At 38.3% G+C, this 25,859-nt stretch overlaps 1 protein-coding gene across 7 annotated transcripts; it reads left to right on the forward strand.

Annotated features, from left to right (window-relative positions):
- The first annotated feature begins 324 nt into the window (after positions 1-324).
- ANAPC4 (anaphase promoting complex subunit 4) lies at positions 325-19,970 on the forward strand. Of its 7 annotated transcripts, none has more exons than XM_074903786.1 (28): positions 325-510; positions 1,132-1,237; positions 2,178-2,310; positions 3,561-3,656; positions 3,802-3,828; positions 3,929-3,973; positions 5,642-5,726; positions 6,116-6,226; positions 6,775-6,858; positions 7,106-7,192; positions 7,891-7,955; positions 8,049-8,091; positions 8,204-8,280; positions 8,727-8,827; positions 8,907-8,958; positions 9,266-9,321; positions 10,507-10,553; positions 11,449-11,505; positions 11,653-11,709; positions 12,210-12,303; positions 13,970-14,067; positions 14,554-14,615; positions 14,705-14,743; positions 14,828-14,929; positions 16,070-16,147; positions 16,878-17,048; positions 18,240-18,363; positions 18,738-19,970. In XM_074903786.1, the coding sequence occupies exons 1-28, from the start codon at positions 403-405 to the stop codon at positions 18,951-18,953; spliced, it is 2,421 nt and encodes an 806-aa protein (XP_074759887.1). In that variant the 5' UTR covers positions 325-402; the 3' UTR covers positions 18,954-19,970. The 7 variants fall into 7 exon arrangements, with proteins under 7 accessions (XP_074759887.1, XP_074759890.1, XP_074759889.1 ...); XM_074903789.1 differs by having other exon boundaries at positions 3,582-3,656; positions 10,507-10,556; positions 16,070-16,159; positions 16,887-17,048; XM_074903788.1 differs by having other exon boundaries at positions 3,582-3,656; positions 16,070-16,159; positions 16,887-17,048.
- Positions 19,971-25,859: the final 5,889 nt, after the last annotated feature.

Consider the following 25,859-nt stretch of genomic DNA (forward strand, 5'->3'; position numbering starts at 1 on the left):
GGGCCGCTGCCGGCGTTTGTCAGCCCCGCGCGGGAGCGAGGGGAGGGCGCCGGCCCCGCCGGGGGGGAGCCCTTCCTCCTGCTGGCGGGGCCCTGCGGCGGGCGGGGCGGGGCCCTGCGGCGGGCGGGGCGGGGCCCTGCGGCGGGCGGGGCGGGGCCCTGCGGCGGGCGGGGCGGGGCGGGGCGGGGCGAGCCCGCCCCGGGGCAGCGCCCGCCGCCGCCGCCGCCCGCGCTCGGCGCTGAGGCGCGTGAAGCCGCGGCGGCCCCGCTCCTCCCGCGGCCCAATCGGCGGCGCGGCGCGGCGGGAAGTGCCGCCTCCGGAAGCCGGGAGCGGAGCGCGGGCCGCGGGGTCGCCCGGCGGCGGGAAGGGACCCGGCGGGCGGGCGGGGGGAGCGGCGCCGCCATGCCCGCCTTCCGTCAGGTGGGCGAGAAGCAGCTGCCGCAGGAGGTGGTGTTCATGGCCTGGTCCCCCAAGAGGGATCTCATCGCCCTGGCCAACAGGGCGGGGGAGGTGAGTGCGGGGCCGGCCGCGCCCTGCGGGCAGGACGCCGAGGGGGGAAGGCGGCCGCCGCCAGCGGGAGAGCGCTGCCTCCCGGGGAGCCGCCGGGGCGCCGCTGCCCCTGGCGTGATGCTCCTCAGCTTGGCCGAGCACTGTGGTGTGGCAAACCTTTCACCAAGCTTCTCGATACGTATTGCCCCTTCCTTTTTTACTTTCTAGTTTCCAGACAGATTCACCGATGATACTTTCATCACCTGCATCTGTGGGATTTTAAAGCGTGTGAAATTTCCTATTTAATATAAATACATTTTCAAGTATTTTTTTTCCTGGAACTCCTGTAGGCTCACGCATGAAGACAGGCTGTTGTGCTTTCAGGCTGTCTGTGCTGGAGAAGCGCACACAGTGCCTCTGGGTAGCCCCTGTTGGTTACAGGCTTTTAGGGTCGTACAAAGCCCAGCTTATTTCTCTGTACTGCTATAAACAGTATACTGCTCTCTAAAATGACACGGAAGTGAAACAACTGCTAGAGGAGCTATTAAGATACGGTAAAAAAAAGTGCACACTGAGCTGATTTACAGTCTGGTTTTAATAGGAGAAGTGGTTTATTTTTGTCTTTAATATGTTTGTTTGTAGGTTTTACTTCATCGGCTTGCAAACTTTCAACGAGTGTGGAGTTTGCCTCCAAATGAAAATACAGGAAAAGAAGTGACTGCTCTTGCTTGGAGACCAGATGGCAAAAGTAATGTCAAGTGTATGAGGTGATAACAATGCAACAAAAATCCCATTGGGAATCAGTGAAAGTTGTGGTGATGATGCTTTTATCTGTGAAGGAACTTCTCAAGTAAACTGTTTGAAGAGAAGGGTGGGTTAATTTTATGTAGGTTTATTCAAAGTAATAGATTTACACCGTTGAAAGCAATTGCAAAAAAGATTTGCAAGGAGTATTTATGTCCAAAATACTGCTTTTCAAGGTATAGCAAAACTTCAAGTTCCTAACTAAGCAGAATATTTTTGTGTGAACTACAAAATGTATTGGGACAGAAGGAGGCGGTCTGATCAGGATTGACTGAAGAGCTTAGCTTATTTATCACAGGCTGAACTTTAGAGGCTAAAATTTCTTGAATAATACATCAAAGAAGACAAATAATTTCTCTTATCAAGAGAAATAATGTTGAAATTAGTAGCTTAATAAACCTAGGCTGGAAATCAGTTACTTTTTTGATTCGTTAGAGATGGGAAAGGGGGAACAATCTTCCATGAGTTGTGGGTAAAAATACTTGTATTGTTTGATGATGGAGTCTGAGGAGTTTAAGAAACTTTCTTTTAAGCTAGTTGCCTGTGATTACAAGGAAGTAAGCACAGAAGCCTATGCCTGCCATATGCTTTTTATGGATGAATAAAGTTAAAAAGGTGATGCAAAAGCTGCTCAGCATGTTCATTTCAACATGGAAATAAATAATTGTGGAATCAGGCCTTTGACTTAAATTTATTACCTAAAATATGGCAGGAGTTCAACCTTTTATCCTAATCAGTAGATTTCAGATGAGAATTTAGAAGGACTGTAAATAGACAAAATTCTGTCCAGTAGTAGGCTTTGAAGACACTTTTATTTTCTAGTTAGTATAAAGGATGAAGTTTTTCACATTGATTACTTATAGATTTTACTTATCTTTCTCTAGTTTTGGCTTTTGGCCTTACTGATACCAGGCGGATTATTCTGTGTGATGTAGAAAAACCTGAAAGCTTGCACTCCTTCTCTGTGGACTCATCTATTACATACATGCATTGGATGGAAGTAACTGAAGAAAGCAGGTGGGTCTGAAAAACCCAAGAAGTAAATTATGGGCTATGTAGTTCCACCTTACTAATGATTTATACTTGGTGTGCTACAAGCAGTCATATAAAATAATATTACATAGCTGTGGCTTTTTTTTACCACTTGGCTGACATTTTCCTTTGTGTTAGAATAGATACTTCATATGCTTAATTTCAGTGTTGATCTCTTAGTCTTGTGGTTAAGTTATACACAAAAATTTCAGCGTGATCTTGAGCACTCACCTCTTGAGCTGCTTAATCTAGTGTGTTAACTTATACACCCTGTCTTCTGATCCAGTTTACTTCAATACCAATTAATTTATTCAACTAATTAGAATAATGTTATTATGTTCATTATTTTGTTAGTCAGAATAAGTATTATATTTAAATCTTTCTTCACTTGTGTTTTCAGGATCATTGACTTTGTGCTTACATCTTTCACGATGTGCCTTTATGGGGTGCCAACCCCACTGGCAATTCTGTTGTGGGTGTGCTTGCTCCAGGAGGTCAGGTTGCTCTTAGTGACCGGGAGCTCTGCAGCATTAGACAATTCTCAGCAGCACCTATGAGCTGGAGGACATAGTGGTCTCTATTTCGGTGGTCTTACAAAAACCTCTGATATGTACCTTATTGCAGTGCAAGACTATAATTAAATAAAACTTTCATTTTTAAAAGGGAGGTTTAATTATTTAAAAAAAGGAACCTGACTTGGGGATTCCCTCCACCTCTAGAAAGTACTAATCTTCAAACAGCAAGAAAATAGTTGTATCTTCAATCACTGTAGAATTCTCCTCCTGATGGAGTTAGACTTATACCCTTATGAGGAATCTCATCCTTCTGGCATGTCTAAGGTGTGGTATTAAGTATTGCACTGTAGTCTTCCTCTCGCTGTAATGTGTCTTTTTAGAGGGAAGGTGTTTTGAGGTGTAGGTCGGTTGTACTGCAGGGTTGCACAGGGTTTAAACAGAAAGCCTCAGTCAGTAACTGTATTACAAATGACGAGAAGTTTGGTGGCGAGCTACTGAGCCAGCAGATACAAACTTTATATTTTCCTTCAGTGGAAATAAAAAAATATTTTTGGACTTCTTTTATTAATTTGATAATTTGATAAATTAAGGCCCCATAAGGGGGATTATCCTCTGATATTTGTAACTCTAATAGATGTGACGTGTTGGGTAAATGCTGTAACTTTGAAGTTAGAAAGAAATTTTCTTCCCCCCCCCATTTTTACAGCTTGGGTGGTAAAGACGGTCCTACTTCTTTTTCAGTGTTCTCACTTCCTTTTACAATGCTGAGGATGAATCAAATCTCCTTTTGCCTAAATTACCAGCACTACCGAAAAAGTAAGCATTATACTAGTAAGCTTGAGAAGATACAGTTTGTTGTTTGTTGTCATTGTTTTGGTTACTAATCTTTAATGCTCTCTACAGATGTTTTGAATTAGATGTGTCTGCTCATTTTTATTGAGAATAATTATTTTGTTTTCAGTTACAGTACCACTGCAAAAATTTTCAGGTAAGAAATTGTCATCTTGTATCTCTCTATGTTTTTTTGTTTTGTTTTCTGGTATTGAGACAAGCTACATAAACCCCAATCATATATTTTATATTTTCAGTGAAGAAAAGTCAGATGAGATTATGAAGCTTCTGGGTGATGTAAGGTAAATTCTGTATGTGGAGGGTTGTGGTGGTTTGGGGGGTTTTTGTTTTTTTTGTTTTTTTTTTTTTTTTTTGGTGGTTTTGTTTGTTTTTTTTTTTTATGCTATAAAATAATGGATAAGTGGGTTTATTTTTAAGTTATTCATAATCTGTTTTTAAGGGACCTGGAGAAAGAATGAGGAATGTCTCTCTTTTTTCATGTATATAAAGTACAAAAATATATTAAAGACTCCATCAGTTTACACCTTTTCTCCTCAATTTAGAGGGATTATAAGGCACTTTATGAGGACCTGCTGTTGGTGCCATATCTTCTTAGAAGAGGATTTCTTGGGGTGCATTTAAATGCTATGTTGTGTGTGTCACTTAAGCTGATCTTGGAGACATTTGTGAATGCTTGTTGTAGACGGTGGAATTCCTGTGGGTTTGCATGAGTGACAAAGCTGAACTTAAAATTAGCTTTGAAATCAGCTGTATTAGGGTTACTTTAAAATAAAGTAAGCATCTCTTAATAGGAAACACAGCAGCTGGAGAAAGTGTAGTTCAGCAGACTGAGACTTTGTGAAGTGCTTGTGGTACGTTTTTGAGGAGGGTGCTTAATGTCTGTGCCTTGTTTTCCATTGCTTTCTTTCACTGTTCCTTACAGTCCAACCACTGAGAATCATCCCTGTTATTTCAAAATTTGCATCTGACTATCACCAGCTGTTCCTTTTTAAGACTTGATACCTCTTCTTACAGTAGGAATTCCTTACTGGAAAGCGGTGTGGCAGCTGTCTGTGGTGTAGGAGCTTTCTGGATTCTGTGCTCCTTCATCCTTTCAATTAATCAAACCAAAAGGTTTTCAGATACTGTTTTGTTAAACTTATGTCTTGGCTTTAGTGGAAGCATTCTCCTTTAACATATATTTAGGTGTGTAACAGGCAGAAGTTGCATTTAATTTTTTATCACATTTTTTATGTTGGAGAGCGTACTGCTCAGTGTAATGTTAGTAAATACGTGTAGCTGAAGATGTATGGGTGTATGACAGCAATAGCCAACCTCCCTGTCCAAAGTTTAATGTTTCAAACATAGGCAAAGAGGGAGAGGTCACAGAGAAGCTTTTTCCCAGGTCATTGTAGCAAGTTGAGTTTAATAAATGAGCAAAACACAGACCTTATTCTTTGAACTGGGTTTCTGTTTCTGATGCTGTTGTTACTTGTGGCTGTTCTTTGCATCTATTTCAGATCTTTTTTTGCCTTTGAGTTTTGCTGAGGAGTGCTACTGAGTGACTGTGACAGAGTTACTCTGCACCTAATTAGGATAAACTCAGAGGAATACAGAAGTAGCTTTGTAAGACTGCTGTGCAGCCTATATGGGGAGGTGGGCTGTTGCTAGAAACTTAGTTTTTTCTTCTGGAAGATTTAAAGTTAGTGAAGAAGTGTCTAAATTGTGTTTTCTTCCCCTGTTCTCTCAGTTAATTTAGTAATTGATACTCTCTCTGCAAATGTTAGAGGGAGGTTTTATCAATGAAATCCAAGCTAATAATTTGGTTTTAAATTTCTTGGATTGTAGACACTAGTGCAGTGTTTCGTTTTGTTCAGTGATCCTTCAGAGGATCTTTAGTAAAGGGATGGAATCTAAGTATTAAGAATTTGTTTCAGTATGCTCATCAATGTGTTCTTCTATTTTTGTAGGCTTAATGCTCTAGTCCTTGGTGGCAGCTCAGGATTTATTGAGATTTATGCTTATGGAATGTTCAAGATTGCTACAGTAACTGGGGTGCGTTCTATTTCTTAATGTATTTTTTCTTCATATTATGCCAAACTACAGATGAATGAAAAAAGTATATAGATATGCTTACATGTAAGTGGAACGGGGTTGCTGAGTTTTAAAGAAAGGAATAGTTGTTTCTCTTGTTTGGGTTGTATGGTTATTGTTGTAAAGACATTCTAACTGGTGATTTTTAACATCTTGTTTCAAATGAGACTAAGTTCAGCGTGAATCCACATTAAAAAGAGTGCTTTTGTTCCTGAGCAGTAGCTGAAAATTCCACTTTGTTTTTACTTGTTGTTGACTGCAACTTTCTTTGTATGTGAACATATTAGAGCAGTAAATACATCTTAGAGGAAATGAAGTATTTCATTAACTTTTAAACTGGAATCCTTCAGGTTGCAGGTTCTTGTCGTGGACTATGTTTGTCTAGTGATTTGAAATCACTGTCAGTTATTACAGAGATACAAGACTCTTCGGACAGAGAAGCAGAGATAACATATTTTCAGGCAAGTAAAGTAACTTTTAAATGTTCTTTAAAAGTAAAAATGATTTTTTAAATTTACTTTCTGGTAGCTTTGTTCTTTCCCATTATTTGCAGAAAAATCACAAACTACCATTTCCAGCCTTTCTGAAATTCACCCCTATTTAGCTCTTGGATTTATCATGCTAACATGCAGTTTCACTGATGAGACTGATCTGAGGCATTCTTTTAAAATATTACTTTAAATATAACATTCATTTATTCAATACATTTATTCAGATTTTCTTCATTCTGCACACAGGATTGCATAGCTTCAATACTGTTGATTATCCAGTCTATCAGAACAGTCATCCTTAAAAATATTACTGTTAGAACTCCAAAATGAGGAATGTTATCAGGAGTTTCTATAGATGTGTCTAAAATATTTATTGCCCCTTTGCATTCAGTGTATTTCCCTCTTAAAATCAACTTCAAGAGTTAATGACACTTTCTCTGTGGGTTCTCCCAACCTGTCTTTTCATTTCTGTAAAAGACAAATCATCTGTTAACTGTTGCTTGTTTCATTTGTTATAGCTGGACACTAGTCTATTATCAAGTTACTTACCTGAGGTAACTCGAATGGCCCGGAAGTTTACTCACATTTCAACTCTGTTACAGGTACAGTTGTGTTACTACATCCTTCTAATGTCACAGTTACTATAGGCTTTGATATTCTTAATGCAAGTAAAATGTTTTCTAGCTTAATGTGGTTTTAAGTAAATGTAGAGCTCTAACTTGGAATTTGATAATAAATTTTATATAGTATCTACAGTATACCTTCCCTTTGTATTGTAACATCCAGTCGTTGCATGTGTTTTGAAGTGGGGAAAAGGGTATAATGCTAATGTCTGTATCTGTCTTGCAGTATATAAAGCTGTCACTGACGTGCATGTGTGAAGCATGGGAAGAAATACTGATGCAGATGGATTCACGACTAACAAAGTTTGTACAGGTACTGTAGTATTAACCATTCTTTTGGAAAAACATTTTTTGCTGTATTTCTGCTGTTCATGTTAACATACTGCATATCTTAATGTTGTTTAAGCATAACGCCTCCAGGTAACCATCTCTAAGTTCAGAGGCAACCTGGAAGCTATTGTGTATCAGGCACTCTGATACTGAAGCTGTCTGAGTACAATCAAGTGCAATTGTATTATGATGCTTCTTTATTTATTCTAAGTTATTCAACAGTGATAGTTTTCAGCTTCAACAGCTTTTGATCAGTTACTTTGTATTTAAGGTCGTGCTCTTTGTACTTTAGTCTGATAAACTGAATACTGTAAATGTTAAATAACAGCCCACCAGCACTTACAGCCTAGTTCAGTAGAGCATGTATAACAGCCATGATTAAGATGCTCTTGGATTTGCTTAGATTTTGTGTTCATTGACCATTGCTAGAAGTTAACTGAATCACATTTTTTTTTTAAAATAGGTTCTTGGTGATGGCAAATTGCTTAGAACTTTTACTGGGTAATACATTTGAAAATACCTTAAAATACTAGAAAATTTCCAGTGGTCAGTAGTCTTGATTTCATCATCCAAGGATATGGGTGGGTTTTCCGATATACATTAATTGAAGTGTTTGTGAGATTACTTGGTAGCCTGGATTTAATCTCTTCTCCAATCTATTTCAATCATTTTGACTGACAGGAAAAGAATACAACCACTTCTGTTCAGGATGAGTTTATGCAGCTGTTGTTATGGGGCAAAGCAAGGTAGTTACTGTTGTTTTATTTGAGTATGTATTTGCATTTGATACTGAAATATGAAGTGAACACATATTTGGTTCTCTCCCCCACCCTCTTCAGTCTGGAACTTCAGGCATTACTAATGAATCAACTGACGGTAAAGGTATGTTAATATTTTTTTTAGTAGATTAAAATAATCTGTTTCAATATCTTTTAATCACTGTTCTGTTAAGTTAGCAGAACATTATTATATGCTTGTATTTCTTTTTTAACAGGGTTTAAAAAAACTTGGTCAGTCCATAGAGTCTTCCTATTCCAGTATACAAAAGTTGGTCATAAGTCATTTGCAGAGGTAAGTCATAGAGTGTCCAATGAATTATAGATTAAATCGCATGTTAATATGCTTTTCTAAAATACAATATGCTCTATTGATGGTTCTTTGTATGTAGGTGTGCCGGTGCAGAGACCATGATCTTGGCAAAACATACTATTTTAATTCTGGGTAATGGAGGACTGTTGAAGTATTTTGAACAGTCTCCATGACACATCACCTGTATATCCCTGCCTGGTGTGTTTATAGGATAAATGCAAAATACTCACACCAGCTTAGCATGGTTAAAATCCTGAGGACAATACTTGCTTTTCTGTGAAGTAATACTGATAAGAAACTCTTACATGCCAGACTACCTTATAAAGCTCTCCACTTTGCACATTTAAATGATGAAAACTGCATGCAGTGAAGCAGTGGCTTTCCAAAGGGTGACTAAAAGATTATACTACTGTGCTCTGCCTTTCTAGTGGTTCTGAGGCACTGCTATACCACTTGAGTGAATTGAAAGGAATGGCTTTATGGAAACAAAAGTATGAATCTCTGGGATTAGACGCATCTGGAATTGAAGGTACAGTAGTGTGTGCGCTCCTTACCCATTCTAATTTCACTTTTGAAAGCTTAATAATAATGGTTAGCTCTTTTTGCAGAGGCTATTACTGCTGTTGGTTCTTTCATCCTGAAAGCAAATGAGCTGCTTCAGTAAGTATAAAGTCTGGATAGCTTAACAAACGTTCCTGTTGAGCCTTTTATCTCAGGGGGAGCATGTGACTGAGAATAGCAGAGGTTGGGAGGGCAAGACTCCTCTGGTGGTGATGTGCCTTTATCTTGCCTCACTGCATCTCATAGACTCATATGCCAACAATAGTCTTAACTTGGAATGTTGCATTGGGTGTTTTTTAAAAAATTGATAGTGCTTGCAGGCCTTTCTGTAGTAAAGATAGGACTTAATCCTGGAGCATCTTGTGACCTTTAGATCTGGTAATTTCTTTTCTTGTTTCTTGCTCAGAGTTATCGACAGTAGTATGAAAAACTTCAAAGCATTTTTTCGATGGCTGTATGTTGGTAAGCTTGATGATATAGTAAGCATCCAGTATCTGTTTCATATTGTAAGCATTGAAATGTTGGCAAGTAATTTAAGCCAGTCTTAGTTATAAACAACTATTTCTATCATAGAAAATTTCTGTACATATGAAAGGTTACAGTTGATGAGGCAAGAATAATTATTAAACACATGGATTATAAACTTGATAGTTCTCAATTAAATTTAGTGTGTATACAGTGGGTATCGCATATACTTTTCCTGTAATGTTACTCCAAACTGTTGTCTGCTTCATGAGCAATTTGCTGGTCTTGACTTGAAGAAATTAAAGGCCTTTCTTTAGTTTACACCAAATTCAAAGTATAGTCTAACTCTCAGTTACTCTGTCACTTGCTGTTTTCTCCTATGGAGACCTAGTTAGCTGTAAGATTGTGATGTAAACAGTTTCTGAAAGTCCAGATGCACTTAATAGCTACCTCTAGTTGTAGCTGTGTAGCTGCAGTTAAAATGTTAGAAGGAAGTGCAAAATGCTGTATTTTAGCCTGCTTGTTTTTATAAAGTGGTTAGGAATAGGTTTATAATTTTTAACCAATCTTTTTAGAACTACTTCATGAAAAAATAAGTAGTCTTACCAGATGCTGTAAAAGCACCAGAAATCCAGTGTTAGCACTTACTAACAGGAATATAGTAATTTTAAAAATTGCAGAAAGCAGAGCTATCAGAATTCCCTAGCATAATGTTAGAACTTCGATTATTTAGATGTTCACTATGTTTGCTTGTGTTGAAACTAAACAGAGTTTATCTGAGCCTCGCTGATTTAAAACTACTCTGTGCAATTCCCTTAAAACATATGATTCTGGGCATGACAGTATCCATGTATTTTATATATATCCATTTACTACTCTAAGTATGTACATGAATAATATATGAACCCTTTTTATAATAACCTTACCTCAGTCTTGTACAGGCCACAGCACAGTTGGAAAAGATTAAAGATAAAAATTATTCAAATTTGTATTGTAAGCTAGTGGGGCAAATGAGGCTTAATTTTAGTCTCAATTTGTTATTCTTCATTCCAGGCTTTTTTGCTTCTGACAAATTAATCTTTCCTATTTTATCAGCAGTGTATTATTACATTGCTATGGAAAATTAAGAATATTAGGAAAACTATTAATATTAATGCAATAAGAATATAATTTTTCCCTCAGCCATGTTGAGGATGTCAGAAGATCATGTGCTTCCAGAGCTGAACAAGGTAGTAGTAACAATTCTTAATAAATAGTGGTATACCCTGTGTTCTGCTTGACCTGAACATGAGATTAAAGGTTTATTTTTGTTCTAGAATGTAAAGGATAATGTCTGTGTCATTTCTTTGAGAGAGTTTATGCCTGCAGAGTCTCACTAATATGCTGTCTCATGAATTACTTTTTCTTTATTAATAACTACTCTTTTTAGTACATTTTATGTGAGCGCAAGACCTCTGTTTATAGCAGCTCTTTATATGCTCTAAATGACTACGTTAACCAGAATGGGATTTTAACATCTTTACCAATGCCTTGGTAGAGGAGAGGGAATACACCTGCATCAGATTTGCAGACACCATCACACTGGGTGAACCAGTTAATATGCTCAAGGACAGAGTTGCCTTCCAGAGGGAAATAGAAATAGAATGGATAGATAAGGACCTCCTGAAGCTCAACAAGGCACTAAAGGTTCTGTCCTGGGGAAGAGTAACCCCCTGCAGTTGCACAGCAGGGCCCCAACTGACTGGGGAGCAGCTGTGCCGAGATGGGCTTGGGGATGTTGGTGGATGCAAGTTAGGCATGAACCAGCAGTGTGCCCTGGCAGCAAAGGCGGTCAAGAGTGCCCAGGGCTGTACTAACAGGAGCATGGCCAGGAGGTCAAGGGACGCCGTTACCTTCCTTATTTAGCACTCATCAGATTGCATCTAGAATACTTTCTCCAGTTCAGGGCCCTCGTATACAAGACAGACATGAATAAACTGGTGTGAGTTCAGCAGAGGGCTCCCAAGCAGGTTGGAGGCTGGAGCGCTTGCCCTGCGCTTGTTCAGCCTACAGAGCATGTGTTCTGTGATCACTGAAATGTATTTCTTATCCTTTGCATTTCTCATCATTTTTTTTTCCTTTTAGATGACTCAAAAAGATATCACGTTTGTTGCCGATTTTCTTACTGAACACTTCAATGAGGTAAGTTACATTGGTTTGCCAAGTGCAGCATCTGACTGTATATCAACTGCCAAGCATTGAATCTGAAAAATCTTACAATAGTTCAATTATCTTTTTGTACCATACTTGTCATTAACTTTTGGTGTTTTGTTTGCATTACTTTTTCAGGCACCGGAACTTTACAACCGTAAAGGAAAATACTTCAATGTGGAGAGAGTTGGCCAGGTAAAGAGCTAGGGAATAAATGGGAGAACCCTTAGATGAAGAAGCTTTTAAAGCTCTGCCCACTTTTCTTCTTTTGCTTTGTGTTGCACATTTCAGTAATGGTAAAGGAGAATATTTTAATTATTTCCCCCTATTACTAGGAAAAGGAGCGTTTAAAAGCATAGTTTTACCTTACACTTGCTGTATTTTTAGGAAAAGGGTGAAACTTTACATTAGTAATGTAAAACTGAAATGTGTTTTCTTTATGCCATTAATCACTGGAATTCAAAGCAATTGTGCTCAAATTTGATTTAAAATTCAGTTTCTTTTGGAAATGTCACTATCTTAGACAATAGTTCATTTTTTCTTACTGTTTCTAGAAGGGGTGGAATATTTAGTTTTAAGACTAGCGCATCTTAAATTAGGAAATGTTGTAATAGACTCTTGAGGGGCAATGTTGGAGGTGAATTCTTATGTCCCTTATTAAAATGCAGTCTCACAAATGTCTATTTCTCTTCTAGTACTTGAAAGATGAAGATGATGACCTTGTATCACCGCCTAATACAGAGGGAAACCAGTGGTTTAACTTTCTTAAAAATAGTACTCATCTTAAAGGTAACATCTGCTTTAGTAAAAAGTGAATGAAGGATGTATGTAGTATGTAACAAACGTAGAAGAGTAATCTGGTTTTTCATCCTCATGAGTTATTTCTATAGTGTTAGTCATGGATCTTCATTGGAGTAGAATAAAATAAACAGGCCTTGTTGTTTTTCTGTACAGTTTTAATGTAGCTACTTACCCAGTCAGTAACCATTTGGGGGTATTGGGAGTTTCCTACCTTTTATGTACTCGTCTCAGAAATGTTGGCTTGCAAGGAATCCCAGGAGATGTCTGGTTTAGGAGATCTTAATTCCAGTTCAAGGAAGTAGTAATTACGCGTAGGTCATACCTGGGGCAAGTGTCCTAACTTGTTTTCTTTCACTGGAATCTGAGATTATTTTATTAATTAGTGGTGAAAAAGAAGTAAGAGACTGTAACAAGTTGATGGTGCAGATTATTCTTGTTTAACTTTAGAAATCATAGACTGTAAAACTTTTACAGCATAAGCTGTCTTGAAATAGAATTTGCTATAGCTGCCTTTTTCTGCCTATTCAATAAAAAGGGGCGAAGTGGTAGCATTTTCATTTGGAAAAGTAATATTTGGAAAATGTATTCTTAGACATACTTTGAAAATATGTTTGGTACTTTAAATGTGTAGGCTACTTGACTGGTCATTTCTATTATTACCCAAGATCCATGATTGTGGAGATGGTTTGTAAGTGGTTTTGTTGGTATTAATTTGGCAAGTACCGAGATGTTTATAGGATTATAGCACAAGTAATGCTTCTGTCATTAATGCTTTCTAGCCTTCTTTGGTGTTTTACATTGCTTTGTTGATTGATGTAATTTTATCATCTTTCCAGGTAAAAATTGGAAAAGAAACAGGTTATGTACTTAAAATAAGTAGTGAGAAAGCTAAATGTCTTCTTACAAAGTAGTTCATTTCATAAGAAAAATCATTCCTTCTGAAGCCAAATCATAGTCACTAAAATATGGAAACTGTTTGCTTAAACAAGATATTTTGATAACTGTGTTTCTAGCTCTTGGCTAAATGCACTTCCGTCTTTGCAGTTTTGAATGGGTTGTGAAGAAGAGCTGAAAGGGCAGGCAGGCCTCCATTTCTCATTCATTTACCTTGTTTCATATCGTAGTCCAGTTAGGTACCTGAGTTAAAATTTGTAATCAGGGAATAATTTAGGCAGTCACCTAATCCAACCAAAGCAGGGCTAATTTTGAAGCTAAGATGGGTTGCTCAGGCTTTGTCCAGTCAAGTCCTCTGTCTTCTGCAAGGATAGAAACCCTGCAGCTTCTCTGGACATCCTGTTCCAGTGACTAACCAGTCCTTGTGGAAACTTCTTTCCTCATACCTGATTGGGATTTCCCTTGCTGAAGTTTAGGACTGTTACATCACCTCATCTCCCTGTGTGCAGCTTTGAAATGTCTTCTGTAACTTTTCCTTTAGGCAGCTGGAGACCAATGGGTTCCTGCTTGTTAGCCCTCACTTCTCTAGTCTGAACAAACCCAGCCCTTTCTATTTCTTCATGTAAATCATATGCTCTAGCCCTGTGTACCATCCTATTGACCCTCCACTGGACTCATTCCAATTTGTCACTTTAATAACTATAGTATACTTTTATATAGATACAAGCATTTTTTAAGATCAACTTTTATCTCTTTATAGAAAGTCCACTTCTGTTTCCCTACTATCCTGAGAAATCACTGCATTTTGTTAAAAGGCAAATGGAAGGGGTCATTGATCAGTGTTTACAAAAGCCAGCGGTAAGTTCAATTTATATATCTTCTGGGATTAGCAATCAGCTGAAGATAGTAGTCATGCTCAGTAAGGCCTGTATAATCTTTGCCTTTGAGTGCCTACAATTTAGGTGGTAGCATGTAGCCCAGCTTCACCACTGCCAGGATGTCGCAAACCTTTGACTAGGAAGAGTGTAACGGGGGATTTTTGTTTCATGTCTTCTGTTCTCACATTAGGATCTATTTTTAATGTCAGTTAGCTTGGTGTATGTGCTATGTGCTCGATAACTGTGTTGGCAGCGTTAGTCTATATATCATGAAGAAACACGAAGCAAGCATATCAGGTGACAGTGGTGTTTGCATTAGGGATGTTTATTCCAGCATAAATATTGGTGGATTGTTCTTTCAGATGTACTAAGGTGTTTTTGGTTAGTTGTAGGTTTTTGTCTTAAAATTGTGTATAATTAGGAGTAACTGCCTGCATTTTTTTGCCTATTTCATTATATTTGTTAGGATGTGATTGGAAAGTCAGTGCATCAAGCAGTCTGCATGTCTCTTTACAAAGCTTCTCAAAGGTATTTCTTTACCTAAACTTTATTCCTAAAGCTCAGTTGTACAAAATTCCACTAGCATTTTATAAACTGGTTTGTTTTTTCCTTTTCAGTGAAGACTCCACACCTCAATTATTTAAACTACCATTTCTGTAAGTATGCTATTCCTTGTTCTATGTCATGTACCAGTTACTAAATCTTGATCTAAATTTTCATTTCCTTCCCCCACATTACAGGTGGAATGACAAAACATCCAATATACATTATGTTCTCTTCACCATATTAGAAAATTCAATTTCTAAAATACACATTTTGAGGAGACATACTGATACTTCCAGGTAAGACAAAAAGAGGGAAAAATGGTTTGTGATCTTGGGCACGTGCGTACAGAGACAATTACAACGTTAATCTATTTGTAAAAAGGAATGAGCAGCATGAATACAATCTTTCTTGGATACTGGAGAAAATAGGGAAAATATTTGGAAATGCAGTAGGAAACTGCAGCAGGAGTTTGTGTTATATTAGACTCAGAAAATCTAGTCACATGACCCAAGATGGTTTTAGGCTTAGGAAGAAAATCAGGCTCCCTTAGTTTTGCTTCCCACAGAATTAATTGCTTGTGCAAACTTGTGAAAAATGACAGGGAATCATGCTGTCTTACTGTAAATATTCTTTGATTAAACCCCGTGCAGCCTCTAATTTAATACTCTAAGAAAAAATGGGAGGTGGATTCATAGGTGTAACAAACAGAATACATCTCTTTGGGGTGTAATTTTGTGTACCTTCAGAAGTTTGTGTCCAAGATGCAGTTTATCACTGCTTAGTTGTGCTGATACGTTCTGTCAGTGGGATGACTGGAAATGACCTGCATTTAGAAAACAACAAAAACTAGTCCTTTCTGTAAAACACTGATTTTCATAATCTGTGTCATTTAATTTGAGGGAATAATGAACTGTGATGGGGTGGGAATTTTTAAAGCAGTTTTACTGCTGAATGAATTTACACATTTTACTGCTGAATGTATTTACACATTTCATTTACACATGATGAAACTATCTTTTGTGTTTCCAATTGAGAGCTGCTGATAACAAAATTACAGCCTTGTGGTGTAGTTTCTATCCTATTTCGTCCCTCATTGATATCTAAAACAGTCTAAACTCGTTTTCTGTAGATTTGAGTAACGAGTAACAAGTAATCTAGCATACCTGAGACTGGGGTAATTGAGCCAAGAGTTCAGCAAAGAAGAACTGTATCCCACAAGCCAGATGCAGTTTCCCATTTGACTGCTAGTCACATTTTGCTGAGGGGCGGAAGAGATCAAAAGGTTCCCATCCACCAGTTACATAATTTGGGAATATAGCCATGTATTGTGTGAAGCTTAGACAGATTTACACCATCTCTTACCACAGTTTCCATGAGAGATTCTGAATTCCCTATGAGTGGAATTATCACTGAGATAATGAACACTGTTCTTCTAGGTCAGTCAGTAATGGAATTCTTGCAGTAGAGTTTGGAAACTTCTTGAACAACAGTGTAAATGAGAGCTCAGACTCCAGGTCAGTATATTTGTTTTTTCTTCCAGAACTACAGATTGCTAAATTGAAGACCATGTTTTCTACTGTGTATTTTACATTAACCTTGGGCATTGTAGTTTGTTTGGCTTTTATCTTACGAGTCACTACTTCAGATACCTGACCAACTTACAGTCCCTGGGTGAGTCAGGCTGTAAGAAATAACACAAGTGCGTGAAGCTGCAGGATTGTGAGAGTTTTATTTTGCACTTAAGGTCAAATAAATTTTAGGGTTTTTTAGTTGAAAACTAGAGCTTTAGCACATGTACAAGAAACAAAGCTAGCTGGAAACAGCTCTTGCTTATATCTGTGAAGTTCTTTAAGGTGGAGTGAAACTTGATATACCTGAATAAAGGCATCCTAGAAGGCATGGCAGTCTAAGCTCATCCTTTTAATGTAGAAAGGTCAGATGTGATTGTCCCCAGTACCTCAGTTGTGTTTCTGAATCTTTGGTGTTTGTGTTTATTGTTTCTTACATTTCTCCTGAAATGATTAAAAATAAGATTGTTAGTAAATTGATTTTTTTTTTTTCCTTCAGAATCCTTGATCATGATACAGGAGCCTGCCATGGTTATGGCTGTCTTTCAGTGTCTTTGCTGCATAACTGACCTTTTTTATTGTTTACAGTGAAGCCCACTGTTAACTACTGAATACTTGAACATGAATGCTGTGTTCACTTATATTTCCTGATGCTTTTAAAATTATTTTCCCATAGATCCTACAGTTGTTTAGATGCACACTTCTATGATGATGAAACTGTAACTGTAGTTCTGAAGGAGAGTGTGGAGCAAGAGGGTAAGGAGAGAGTCTTGGCTCAGCTGCCTTTATCTTCAGTATACGCAGACGAGGACCAAGATAGGGAATTCATCTGGGATTCTACTAAAAGGTACTGAAAAACTTTGAGCACATCTGAAAATGCAGAACTGAAAAGCAGATTAAGCAGATATTCTAACTGTGTGCGATTACTTATGCTTTGTGTGTGTGTAAACATTTTAAACACAAAAACTCTTGTGCCAGGGAGAGTGGAGTGGGGAGATGGAAGCTTCCTAAACGGTTTTGTGTTTTTTTGTGGGTTGGGTTGGGGTTGGTTTTGCTTTTTTGAGACTGAATAGTACCTGTGTACATGGCTTTCTTGAAATGGGAGGACCAATTGAAGATGCCCTGTAGAAGCAGAAATCTTTTCTTTAGAGGATGATAACTTTGCTGGTCGGGATACTTGAAGTTAGGATGTTTTCAGCATATTTGCTCATATACCTCTGCCTTGTAATAAGGGTACACAGATATTTCCCCTGGTAGTCACACTTACAACTATTGTCAACTTAACCTTGAAACATCAGAATTGGTGCCTCTCTGTGTTGGCATAGGGAGAGGAAATCATCTGAGGGAATTGAACACACACACAAAAAAAAGGCCAGTGTAGTTCAAGCGGTGAATCCAATCTTTTAGTTGTGCCTCTCTTGCTTTTTCTTTTTCCTCCCTATGTCTCTCTGGTGGATTGCTTAAGATACATTTTTACCTCAAAATAAAGAGCCATACTGAACTGTAATTTATTTTTTTTTAATGACACAAATAAATTGTCTATTGAAGAATGAGCAAAAAATGTTAAATGCAAGTTCAGACTAATCCTGGCCACTGTAATAGTCAGGGAGTTGCTTCATGCAGTCCCTATGAATGGAGGTGAACTGGAGTGTTAACATCTTTGGAAGGCCATGGAGGCCAAACTTCCATGTTTGGAGGCATCGCCTCCAGGATTTTGTTCAGAAACTCCTCTTCTTTCAGAGGAGAGGTCTGAAAGAAGACCATCCTCATCCTCCTGTTGTAGCTGTTATACTTGTGGGGAGATGAGACTTTACAACTCCTTGCTCACCTTTTAACCTCAGTTGAAACATGCTGTGCCTCCACAGTTGGATCCCTTGCTCTAGAGTATCTGTAGCAGCATGACAATTGTTTCAAATGCTTATCTGCTTGTTGCATACAATATAATAAAACTCAGACATAAAAAAATGGGCTAGGGTTTTTTTTAGTACTGGAATTTTCTTATGTACTAGCTTTGTGCTTTTCTCCTTGCTGTGTGCAGGCTGGATGAGCAAAGTGGTGAGATACCCACACGTACTGTCTTCTTGGAGAATCAGTGGAGAGTGCTGGAGAATATGAAAGCTCAGTATGTTTCTGTAAATGGCATTAGAAAGGTTTCCTGTGTGGTAAGTACAGTATCTGTGAACAAGTCTGTAAACTATTAAAAAAACATATGCTATGACTGGAGAGAGTGATAACCCGTTTCTGATAATTTAGTGAGATTTATCAATCTCACTAAATCTTTTTTTTGACAAATAGATTATTCTCTCATAATCTGTCATAAGTGTGTCAGAGTACAGTCATACCTCTCACAACATGGAAAAACTTTAACAGAAGTTAATAGATCTACTTTATTTTTCAGTCTACAGAGCAGTAAAGAAATTTCCTTGACTCCTCCATTTCAAAGATAAAGGCTATTTTTAAAGCTTTTGGCTAACATTTAAAATTGTATTGGTGCTTTTATTTATTTATTAACAGAAACTTCTTAATGTCTCTGTAGCTAAGTTCAAACCTCCGTCACGTAAGGGTGTTTGAGATGGATGTAGAGGATGATGGGGAAGTTGAGGAAGAAGAGGAAGAAGAAACAACTCAGATTGCAGCTGGGGAACCTGATGAGCTAAATCAGTCTGCAGATAACCAGGATAATGTGTGTGGTGCGTCTGTTGAAGAACTACCTGATGAAACTGAAGAACAAGAATCAAGTCTGGATCCTTGACATAGGCTTTTATACTGGTAAAGGGACAAGACTAATCTAACTTCAGGCTGCTGAGATGGTGTATCCTGTACCTACTCAAGCAGCTGTAGTAGGATGTTGTGCATCAGAACTCAGTTTTGCTTCTCCGCTAAGACTGTATGTGTTCTAGAGTACATTTATTTGACCCATTTTTTGTCTGGCACATGGTCTGATATGAACTAAATTTCCTTGAGAGCTTTTCCAATTGCAGTTTTTTATAGGTGAGGAGAAAAAGAAATACCAACTGATGCATTTGTAGTTAACCTGTTCAGTTCTGGATACTGTTAAGATAAAATGAACTTGTATGTGAAAACAACAAAACTCAGGACTGAATTTTTTTTCTTCTTGGACTTCATGTTCTAGTAATGGGTACAGAAGCTTCCTGTAGAGCTGAATTCTAAGAGTCTGGCCAACAACAAGCTTGCAGATCAGCATAAGACTAGTTAAACAACAACATTTAGCAATTGTTACTTAAATATATGCTTTTAAAAACTCTTTTGATAACATCTGTCCTCAGTAACACAGTATTTCAATCTGTGTAGTTCATCAGTCCTCGGTGCAATATTTGTGTGTGTGTATGTTTTATCAAATGTTTGCATGTTTCGGCCTGAATAGTTTCTGTGAGATTGTTTCTGAAAGTCTGTCTTTTCTGTCTGATATTTTTGTAATGAAAAGTTACAGCAGAGAGTATATTTTTTTTATTCTGATGTGGCATTGTATGTTGTGCATAGGCTTCAGTATAATCGTATTCCTTGCTAACTTATATATTGCTGTAGGAATGACATAGTGCTAAGCAGTAGAAACTAGAAACTGTTCAGAAATCTAAAATGTTTTCTTCTTCCCTACTACTTGTTAGAGTCTTAACTGAATTAAAACTCAGCTCTTTGAATGAACAGTGCTGCTAAATGCTTGATCTTCCTTCACAACAGTGAGTGTACCTTGTGTTTGTGAAGAGGACCAGGCCATATGCATGTGCTCCATTCTGTAATTAAAAAATAAATCTTCTGAAATTGCTGTTTGACGTTGCAAAAATCAAATACTAGACTTATTCTCTTTATCTTGTTTTTTAGGTAACTGTTTTTTAAAGTGGACTTTTGAAGGTTTTGGGCTGTTTGGGGGAGACCCTTGTAAACAAAGCTGTTCAGTTTTGAGAGTGTTCAGTGCACCTGCCTTACCAACCTCCTTGAAAGCTGCTTACTGTTCATCATTCTCATCTGGCAGATGCTTATGGTTTGAACGCACAGTGAAGCTGTAGGACAGGAGGGGCAGAAATGTCTATTCAGAAGTGCTGTGGATTTTCTTTATAGAGCAGTCACTCTTGATGAGAAATTGCTGCTACAACAGAACTCACTAAGCTTAAGCCTGGTCTTCTCTTCTTCCAGGAAGCTTTTGCTTCTGATTTAACTTTAACAACTGTCATGCTAGAGTGCTTGGAAACAATTGTTTTGCTGTGCTTTCTGCTAAGTAGTTTTAGTCCATGGGCATATTGAAATCTGATCTGTCCCGCCCGTAATTGTTTCTACATTTGTGTTAATAGCAGCCGTGCCACAGGGGCCTGCCCTTCAGAAATCTCCCTGAGGTTACTCCGTGCATCTTTGTAGTCTGGTCTTGGATATACTTGAGTCAATGGGAGTTTTGTTTGCCTTGAATAAGTATGTGTGCGCCTTCTACGTTTCACAGTGACATGATACAAATGCACCAGTCAGTGCTTCTGAATGTGTTGCTGATTCCTTCTGTCAAACTTACTTTTATTTTGCTACCAGATTTCTGTAATAATGTCAGTGATGTGCTTATGCACTTGTTTTCAAAAGGATGATAGGAAATACTTGATCTAGAAGCTTTTCAGGATTTTAGTGGTGTCTGAACAGGGTGATCTCACTTGACACTTTGATCATTTCTTCATCATCTTTTTTTTATGCTAGCTGAAGTCTCATTCAACTTTTTCAGCGGGGAGTTCTCATTCTTTCTTGATAGTTTGATAGTCAAAAGAACTTTTATATTCTCAGCAAGTGTGCAAAAAATCCACTCTTTGTAATACTAATCTTTAGGTCTCTAAGAATCATTTACTGCTGCCTCTTTTTCAATGTCTACCCATTTTGTATGTGACACTTCTATTTTTTTAAGGCTCTTGGGCAACTTTTATTTTATTTTCTGCTTACTTAAAGCATTAAGCCCATATGTAAGCCTTGACAGAATGAGAAAGCCATGAACATAAGTACTTAAGTTCTTTTAGTAAATTTCTGTGGCTTGTAGTCAGAGTTGGCTCATGGGTCTTGTTACATACTGCAGTAATATCAGAGAAGATCTCTCTTGCTACGTTGAGCTAGCTGTTACTCTTGGAGTTGTGACTAATTTCTTGCTTCACAAGCTGGTTTAGGGGAAGAACTGGCCTAGCTTGTGCCATGGAGCAATGATAGCAGTCTACAAAGGACACTTTGGAGAGGGGAAGGAAGATTTCACCATGGATCACTTCATAATAAGCAGTAAGGAGAATGCATACGGACGAGGAGAGAGGATGAAATGAATTGTCACAGGGTGAGTTTCAAGGAGGGAGATGCAAAATGACATAGGGATCTCTATGGAGAATGCCACTGTGCAGCAATTCTAAGAAAAAAAAAAAAAAACACCTTTGGAAGTGGAAGAGAAGAAATGCCACTTGTAGGTGAATAAAATGCATTTAACTATACCTTTAGGCTAATAGAGCTGCTCACAAATCAGTCTGGAGACCATTGGTGCCAGCAAAGTCCAAGGTTGAAGGAAGTTTTAATGGGATATGAATTGTAGTGTGGGTGTTCCAGCATTCTTCCCCCAGGGGGTATTATACAGCAACTGCTCCCGGCTGGCAGTTCTGCAGCTCTGCTGGCAGCTCTGTGCAAATTATTTAATTATGCCTGCTCCTATGAATCAGAAGACCTTGGGTGGCTTTATGCAGTTCTCACACTTAACCTAGAGAACGAAGTAAAGAATCCTATCAGGTTTAATAGTTACAGTTCTCACCAGGAACCACACCTCCTAGAGTGCACCTACTCTTACTAAGAGAAAAAGAAAATAACCACTTAGGGCCTAGTATAGGAAATAAAAGACTCTATTTCCTAATCCATACTCTGACTGTCAAACAAAAGGAGTTCAGTCCAATGCCAGTAGAGCTGTTGCATGTTGGATCTGGTGTTGGAGTTCTCTTAATATGTCACTGAACCTGTTCTGCTATGAATAAACCCAATTATTTATTCGCTTGACTGAAAAAAATGTTTGATTCTACAGTCTGGAGATTACATGTTAGCCACCTGAGAAAGTAAGGTTCAAGGCCTTCCAAAGTGAACAGAAAACAGGACTTGAAAACATACCCCTTCTTTTTCTCATCCTAGTGATTCTTTTACAGATTTAAAGGTGCAATAATTTCTGCCTGTACACTTTCCTTAAATTTGTTATTAAAGTCTTCAGAGATTGATTTTGCTTCTTGTAACTCTCAAGAGAATTCATACGTACATTCTGTAATGAAGATGAAGACTTGCTCACAGGTGCACTGAAAATCATTCTCTGAAGCAGCCATTACAGATAAGACCCATAGGGGCAAAGGTAAGGAATTTGTTCATCTGGTCACGTATTTATTTTAGACTGTTGAGGTAACCTGTGGTTTCCTGAGGATAGCACAAAGACCACTGCTTTCAAATGTTGCAGTAATCTGAAGAACAATAAACTTTATCTTTCCATATGTTGAATTAACCATATTCCCTTCGTAGTGGAATTTTGCCAAACTAGAAGCAAATGGAAAATGCTTTTTGCTTTTTCTTTTAGAAATGTGTGGTATCTGTCATGTCCTCTCTCTTGCAGCTGATTTATACTAAGCTCAATGCTCCAACTACTTAGCTAATGTTCAGAATATTGAAATGCAGGAGGATAGAAGGCATCAGTGAGCACTGTGGTTTCCAGATAGTGTATATTAATTTTGAGGTGATGTTATTTTGATAGTTGCATAAAACCCAACATACTATTTGCCCTAATTCCTAATTATTTTTCTAAAAAGTACTATTAAGACAGGAAGATGAACTAGTGAGTAAAGCAGATGAGAGTTCTGAATTTTTTTGTGGTACCTAGAAATAAATCTCTTCTAAATTAGTTTATTTTCTACGTTTTTCAACTTATAGTAATCCCTTGAGAGAAATAACATGGAATGGATATGGTCTTATTAGAAGACTATTAAAGACAGTAACATTGGAAGACAATGCATTTAAAACCAATGGCCATATCGTGGTTAGTTCACTTCTTGCCTTCAAGTACTGTGAGGTTCGGCTGTGCACTGAAACTATTTCTCTGCTTTGTTCTGCAGAGGGTTATAATTTCTGTAGTTTTCTTCCATGCTTGGTGATCACTTAAATTTTGGAGAATTGTAATATATATGTCAAGACTGGTATGAATGGGAATGTCTGGGAGTTGGAGCTACCAGAAGGAACAACAGCAGCAGAAGGGCTGTAAGAATGGCATGTGTTGAAGTCACTTAAATTAGCAGGTCATCAAAATCCTAGCATGTGTCTACGTGCAGGTGGTCAGGAGGCAAAGGACCTGAGCAAATACTTTTGGAGGCAGAACAAGATGGACAGACTGATTATTGACAGTTCATACGGGGTACAAAAAGACCTATCCAAAACTAGCACACTGTTGCCAGCCTAAGAAGAGCCTAAAGTGGTAAGAACTCAATAGCTTGTGTCCCTTTTTCTCTGTGTTGTCACAAGGAATCCTAAGCAGACCTTCTGGATTCAGGAGTCTTGGCACCTGAATTTTCTACAGACTGCTTGGACACACACATCCAGGTGCTTCTGAGTCTATGGATATGAGGGTGTGAGTGAATGAAATCAGTTTTGGTTTAAAATGAAATCAGCTTCCCTTCTTACACTGCCTGGCTCTGTGGTTTACTATGTTGCTGCTGCAATATTGATTACATAAGAAGTAATAGCAAAGAGGATGGACAGATGTAGCCAAGTGTTTTTTAAAGATTGGAAGGATGGACCCACTCTAAAGATGGCATGAAGGGAAAGTGGAGAGCAAGAACTGGAGGCAAAGATTTTTAGCAATGTATCTGATGAGATCATTTGGGGAAACTTAAAATACCAGTCCAGAGCTTAGGGGTATGTTGATTTCTTTGTGGTATCAACATCTTGATGTTTGAATGCAACTTAAAAGCAAATTGCTCAGGGCCATATACCACTTTTGGTTATTCCTGTGAAAGATCGCTGGAGGCTGTTGGACACAAAAGCACAATTTTTCATTGCATTCCTACTATGTTTATGGCAACAGTTAAATCAGACCTACTATTGCTTTGATTTCTCACCAGAAATTATGACAGAGATTGGACATACATACTGTGGTCATGTGGAGTCAATGATGTCATGACTTAAAATAAAAGGATAAAAAGAGTTTCTCATATTTAGTGTTAATGTTCAGACTACAGTAAAAAAAGATACAAGCCAGCAGAGCTGAGTGCTTCATATGAATTTAAAAAGACACTGATGTTCCAAAAGTGGTTCCCTACAAGTAACAAGTGACCAAGGCTTTCAGTTTCCCAACTAAACATTTCACTTCTACCGATGTTCTAAGTTGAAGCTCCCTGTTTAGTAGACAAGTCTCAGGGTTGATCTCTGCCTTCTAATAAGAGCAGCCACTAATCTGAAATCTGAAGTGACTATCTGACTGGGCTTTCACTCTTCAGTTACTTCACACCCAGATTATTTTCTTCCTTACAATTTTTGAGTATTTTTTCAGCTGCAGGGATATGTACAGTGCTAGATATGCTGTGATTCCAAATAAGAAGGCATGGTTTGTACCTGGAAGAGTCACATCCTACGGACTTTTGCTGGTGATCCATAAATACAGGGCTAGTTACACTGTGTCTTGGTTTTCCCTCTTTTCCCATCAAATTTTAAAATACTTTTAAAATAGAATTAGTATTTTTTTAATGTGAAGAATCACATAAAATCACATGGTTGGCAGAAGTATTGGAATGATCACGTGTCAAATAACAGATGTCATATCCTCTTCTAAAAGATGCAGTCTGTATTTTGGAGAAGTTTGAAGTTACTGAAGGTTGAAAGAAAGTAAGATCTGATTTAAATCAAGGGTTCTGATGGCTTACTCAAGAAGAATGACACTGATTGTTGGGTTGGTTTTCAGGGAGGCGATAGACTGACATGACCAAAGTGGAAGGAATTTTAAACAAATTGCAGCTAGAGGAGAGTGAAAAGACACTCTGTGCCCCATTTCCTGTCTCCCCAGTATATTTTATGTTTGTAGATTACTGGTAATTCCTTGACCTGAAGCTTGATTGCTCAGTACCAAGTGAAGGAACAACCTTATCTGTCCTGGTTGAGAGTATTAACATTTTGCTGGCACGATCTTGGCTCTAGCCAAAGTCCTGTGCCACTCTGTCCTGTCCCAGCAAAACTGATTCAGGGCCAGCCTTTGGTTTCTGGTTGAAGGAGGTCTCACAACAAGGGGAGGCTGCTTCCCTTCTCTCCTCCCTCCTAACTCAATACTGAACAGCTACAAAAGCAAGTTCAGAAGATGTCAGTGAACATCCTCATCTGATTCACTTCATAACATTAACATCACAGAAATCTGCACGTATTTACAGGCAATAAGAGTAGTAGTAAACAAATACAAGAAAAATGTTTACAATTTGTTGAAATAAAGTGCATTAATAAAAGCACTAATTATGTATTTTGTAGAACAAAATCCATCAGGAACACCAATTGCAAAAGCTTTCTGGTACTGAAGTGAAACTGTGCCAAAATCCCTGTAGACATGTCAGAACTGGTTGTCTCAAAGTGAACCAAGGCAGAACTTCAAAACAAGAGCATCCCAGCTAATTATGGGAGGGTGGTGGGGGGTGGTGGT

Source organism: Athene noctua, chromosome 4 (assembly GCF_965140245.1).
Source record: "Athene noctua chromosome 4, bAthNoc1.hap1.1, whole genome shotgun sequence".
Lineage (NCBI taxonomy): Eukaryota > Metazoa > Chordata > Aves > Strigiformes > Strigidae > Athene > Athene noctua.

Coding starts and splice junctions, on each gene's coding strand:
- ANAPC4 (XM_074903786.1), top strand. CDS start 403: ATGCCCGCCTTCCGTCAGGTGGGCGAGAAGCAGCTGCCGCAGGAGGTG. Junction 11,506..11,652: donor TTACTGAACACTTCAATGAG/GTAAGTTACATT, acceptor TTACTTTTTCAG/GCACCGGAACTTTACAACCG. Junction 14,068..14,553: donor AGTGTTTACAAAAGCCAGCG/GTAAGTTCAATT, acceptor TATATTTGTTAG/GATGTGATTGGAAAGTCAGT.